The sequence below is a fragment of the Boleophthalmus pectinirostris genome, unplaced genomic scaffold, assembly GCF_026225935.1.
Source record: "Boleophthalmus pectinirostris isolate CB_2022bp ecotype Guang Dong unplaced genomic scaffold, ASM2622593v1 HiC_scaffold_20, whole genome shotgun sequence".
Taxonomy (NCBI): domain Eukaryota; kingdom Metazoa; phylum Chordata; class Actinopteri; order Gobiiformes; family Gobiidae; genus Boleophthalmus; species Boleophthalmus pectinirostris.
Window position 1 is genome coordinate 1,942,801 of NW_026571153.1, and position 5,000 is coordinate 1,947,800.

Sequence of the window (5,000 nt, forward strand, 5' to 3'; positions counted from 1 at the left end):
AAGTTAAAAAGCCCAGCCCCTGCACCAAGTTTTCACCTCCAGTCCAGAGCCTGTCTCCTCTCACCTCTGCTCCCTCCTCTTCCTCCTCCCCTCCCTTTTTATTAGTTGATTAGGTTATTTTTAGTCTGGCCAGTAGATGGCAGCAAGACAAAAAACAAGGTCACCAGGTGTGTCTCTGTAATCATTTAATTAGGCCCAGGTGTGTGCAAACAAATCAAACCAAACCAAGGAATGTGAGGGGAAACACAGAGACACTACTGGTGAGGAAATTTAACTTTAAAATTAGTTTTAAGTTCAAAAGAAACTGTAAATAAATTCAATTTAAGTTTGAAAATGCCAAAAGAGTTAAGTTGAATAACTAAATTGTTTAAATCAGAGTTACTACTCTATAAATAAAGAAAATGATGTAAATCCTAAGTTTAAGTAGCTCTAGTTAAATATTATATAAATATATGTTATTTAGCAATTAAGAAACAATGTATTTATGTATCAAAATTTATCTTCAAATATTACTTTCATATTCATTTAAAACTGTATAAAAAGTTAATTATAGGATTAAAAAATTATTGGTTAAAATGATAGCTATTTAAGTTCATGTGTGAAATGTATACTAGATAAAAAAAAATACAATAAATAATATATATATAAATAATATATATTATAATAAAATTATATTATAATTGAAGTGTATTAATTAAAATTAAATTGGATTATATAACTAATGAAATTGTAAAATGCTAATTTAATTACACATTTGTTTACTTTTAAAGGTTTTCGACCTGCTACTGCTACTGCTACTGCTACTGCTACAGCGACAACAACTACAAATACCACTACTACTACTACTACAACTAAAAGAATCAAATTATTTCAATAAAAAACTTCAAGCCGAGTTGAACCTTGTGTCTGTTTCCCTGGTTTTTTCAAGTTGGACCTGCATTCCGGAAATAAAGACTTGACAGTTATGCTCTATGGGCAGAACTAGTAACACATGTCTGGGTTGTTCCTAGTCGACGTCCAGGGGGGAAAGAGTTAAACCATTTCAAACAGAGTGAATGACCTGAGCTGTTCTCTGCACTTTACTGTGTGAAGGAAACAAAACAAACTCACACTTCCTCAGACCTGGAACCATCCAGCGCTCTCCAGCAGGATCCACCCTGAAACACACAAGTCCAGTTTAGACCAGGACCAGAGGCCAGACCAGAGACGAGGACCAGTGCAGTCTCACCTGACAGACAGCAGGGGGCGCTGGTCCCGTAGAGCGGTCAGGAGCTCGGCGGAGGGTCCTGGATGGTTGTAGCTCAGGTCGAACTGTCTGAGGTGGGAGGGGGCGGAGCTCAGGGCTGAGGCCAGAGCAGCCCCGCCCCTCTCTGAGACCAGACATCCAGACAGCCTAAAGACACAGCATTACACTCATGTGGACACAAGGGGGCAGAGTGCATCATGGGAGCGTCTCACCTGAGCGTCTCCAGTCTGCAGGGGGCGCTCTTCAGTCCAGAACACAGCAGCTCCACTCCTGAGTCCTGGAGGTCGTTGTTGGTGAGATCCAGATGTGTGAGACTGGAGGAGCTGAGGACTGAGGCCAGAGGAGCACAGCTGTGAGGAGACAGACCACAGCCACAAAGACTGAGGACAGACAGAGAGGGACGTTAGAGACTAGAACCTCCACACAAGAGTTTAAATACAGTCTGAGGAGACAGAGAGGAAACGTTAGAGACTAGAATCCTCCACACAAGAGTTTAGAATACAGTCTGAGGAAAGAGAGGGGACGTTAGAGACTAGAACCTCCACACAAGAGACTAGAACCTCCGCACAAGAGTTTAGATACAGTCTGAGGAAAGAGAGGGACGTTAGAGACTAGAACCTCCACACAGGAGACTAGAACCTCCACACAAGAGTTTAAATACAGTCTGAGGACAGAGAGGGACGTTAGAGACTAGAACCTCCACACAAGACTTTAGATACAGTCTGAGGACAGAGAGGAACGTTAGAGACTAGAACCTCCACACAAGAGACTAGAACCTCCACACAAGAGTTTAAATACAGTCTGAGGACAGAGAGGGACGTTAGAGACTAGAACCTCCACACAAGAGACTAGAACCTCCACACAAGAGACTAGAACCTCCACACAAGAGACTAGAACCTCCACACAAGAGTTTAAATACAGTCTGAGGACAGAGAGGAACGTTAGAGACTAGAACCTCCGCACAAGAGTTTAGATACAGTCTGAGGACAGAGAGGAACGTTAGAGACTAGAACCTCCACACAAGAGTTTAAATACAGTCTGAGGAGACAGAGAGGAACATTAGAGACTAGAACCTCCACACAAGAGTTTAGATACAGTCTGAGGACAGAGAGGGACATTAGAGACTAGAACCTCCACACAAGAGTTTAAATACAGTCTGAGGAGACAGAGAGGAACGTTAGAGACTAGAACCTCCACACAAGAGTTTAGATACAGTCTGAGGACAGAGAGGAACGTTAGAGACTAGAACCTCCACACAAGAGTTTAAATACAGTCTGGACTCACAGGGTTTTGGTTGAGGCTCTGACCACCGGCAGCAGACCCAGGAGAGCGTTCTCTGAGGCCTGGTATTTCCTCAGGTCAAACTCCTCCAGGTCTGAGTCTGAGGACAGTAAGATGAAGGACAGGGCCGACCACAGAGCAGGAGACATGGTTCCATCAGAGAGGTATCTTCTCATGTTCTTCTGTATCTCCTGCACTAAACTGCCGTCGTTGAGCTCGTTCAGACAGTGGAGCAGGTTCAGACTTCTCTCTGCAGACAGACCCTCTTCATCCAGCTTCTGTTTGATGTACTTTACTGTCTCCTGATTGGTTGGGTCACTTCCTGTGTGAGTCAGCAGACCCTGCAGCAGCCTCTGATTGGTCGGCAGAGACAGCCCCAGGAGGAAGCGCAGGAACAGGTCCAGGTGTCCGTTTGGACTCTGTAAGGCCTGGTCCACAGCAGAGCGGTAGAAGTCTGCCTCTGGTGTCATGGAGGTTTTTTGTGTTGAAGAGAACTTTCCTTTTCTTTTCCATTTTAATCCAGACTTTGGCGTCTCAGAGGAGTGTGGTGTCTGCAGCAGGTTCTCTCCAGAGCTGTAGAAGGTCTGATGGACGTGAAGAGCTGCCAGAAACTCCTGCACACTCAGATGGATGAAGCAGTAGACCTTGTCCTGGTACAGGCCTGGCTCCTCTCTAAAGACCTGTGTGAACACTCCGGAGTACACTGAGGCCGCTGCAGCGTCCAGCCCACACTCGCTCAGGTCACTCTCGTAGAAGATCAGGTTTCCTTTCTGCAGCTGCTCAAAGGCCACTTTTCCCAGAGACTTCACCATCTCCCTGGTCTCTGGAGTCCAGTGATCTGCCCCTGATCCCTGGTGATACTTGATGTTCTTGACTTTGGCCTGCACCACCAGGAAGTGGATGTACATCTGTGTGAGAGTCCGGGGCAGCTCTGGTTCTGTTTGTTCCAGAAGCTTCCGTAGAACTGTGGAGAGGATCCAGCAGAAGATCGGCAGGTGGCTCATGATGTGGAGACTGCGGACGCTCTTGATGTGGGAGATGATGGCTGTGGCCTGGTCGCTGAACCTCTTCCTGAAGTACTGCTCCTTCTGTGGGTCAGTGAACCCTCGCACCTCTGTCACCATGGAGACCCACTCAGCAGGGATCTGATTGGCCGCGGCGGGGCGCGTGGTTATCCAGACGAGAGCGGAGGGAAGCAGGTTTCCCCTGATGAGGTTCACCAGCAGCACGTGCACTGAGGTGGACTCTGTGGGGTCAGTCAGGACCGGGTTCGGCCGAAGTCCAGAGGAAGTCTGCACTCGTCCAGACCGTCAAAGATGAAGAGCACCTGGAGCTGTTGGAAGCTGCAGAGATCTTTGGATGGACTGAAGAAGTGGTGCAGCAGCTCCACCAGGCTGAACTGTGTGTCTCTGAGCACATTCAGATCTCTGAAAGTGAAGGGGAACAGCAGCTGGAGGTCCTGGTGGGCCCGGCCTTCAGCCCAGTCCAGACCAAACTTCTGAGTCAGCACTGTTTTCCCCACGCCGGCCACGCCCTTCGTCAGCACAAATCTGATTGGTTGTGGTGAATGTGGGCGGGGTTTAAAGAGCTCTTCACATGTGATGGTCTCTGGAGCGGTCGGTCTCCTGGACGCCGTCTCCATGAGTCTGACCTCATGTTCCTGGTTGACCTCTGAGGCTCCGCCCTCTGTGATGTAGAGCTCTGTGTAGATCTGGGTCAGGGGGGCGGAGTCTCCTGCTTTAGCCACGCCCTCAAACACACGACTGAACCTCTGCTGCAGATCACACTTCAGTTTATCTCTGAATCCAACTTTACTCCCTTTAAACAACACACAAGAGTTAGAATGTCAAACATGTCACATATTTCATATGGGAGGAAATCTGATGCCCGGGGAGGACACCTGACACGGGGGGAGGGCACCTGACGCACGAGGGACCTGGGCACCTGACACGCGGGGAGGGCGGGGGAGGGCACCTGACACCGGGGAGGGCACCTGACACCCGGGGAGGGCAGGGAGGGCACCTGACACCCGGGAGGGCACCTGACACACGGGAGGGCACCTGACACACGGGGGGGCACCTGGACACCGCATCTGACACACGGGCACCTGAGGGCACCTGACACACGGGGAGGGCACCTGACACACGGGGAGGCACCTGACACACGGGGAGGGCACCTGACACACGGGGAGGGCACCTGACACACGGGGAGGGCACCTGACACACGGGGATACAGGAGGATGGGAGGGCATCTGGAGGTTCTTACTGTCTCTCAGGCGCTGGGCCAGATGTTCCTGGTCCATCCTCTTCAGGAAGTCCAGGGTGATGTTGAGAACCTCTCTGCTCTCCTCCTCCTCACTCTCGGAGCATTCTGGGTAATCTGAGGCCAGGAGCCTGCGGTGCCTCTGCAGCTGCTGTTGGACAAAAGCCACGACCTGCTCCTCCAGAACCTGGAACCACACACTGTGTGAAGA

The 5,000-nt window shown here is 49.4% G+C and overlaps 1 protein-coding gene across 1 annotated transcript in view; it reads right to left on the bottom strand.

The window, feature by feature from the left end:
* The window catches only part of LOC129409866 (NACHT, LRR and PYD domains-containing protein 3-like), a 15,247-nt gene that overhangs the window by 2,099 nt on the left and 8,148 nt on the right, over window positions 1-5,000 (bottom strand). Inside the window, 6 exon segments of the mRNA XM_055156734.1 lie at window positions 1,111-1,157; window positions 1,229-1,393; window positions 1,459-1,626; window positions 2,531-3,809; window positions 3,812-4,345; window positions 4,793-4,976. Of these exon segments, the coding sequence (XP_055012709.1) occupies window positions 1,111-1,157; window positions 1,229-1,393; window positions 1,459-1,626; window positions 2,531-3,809; window positions 3,812-4,345; window positions 4,793-4,976 (2,377 nt within the window).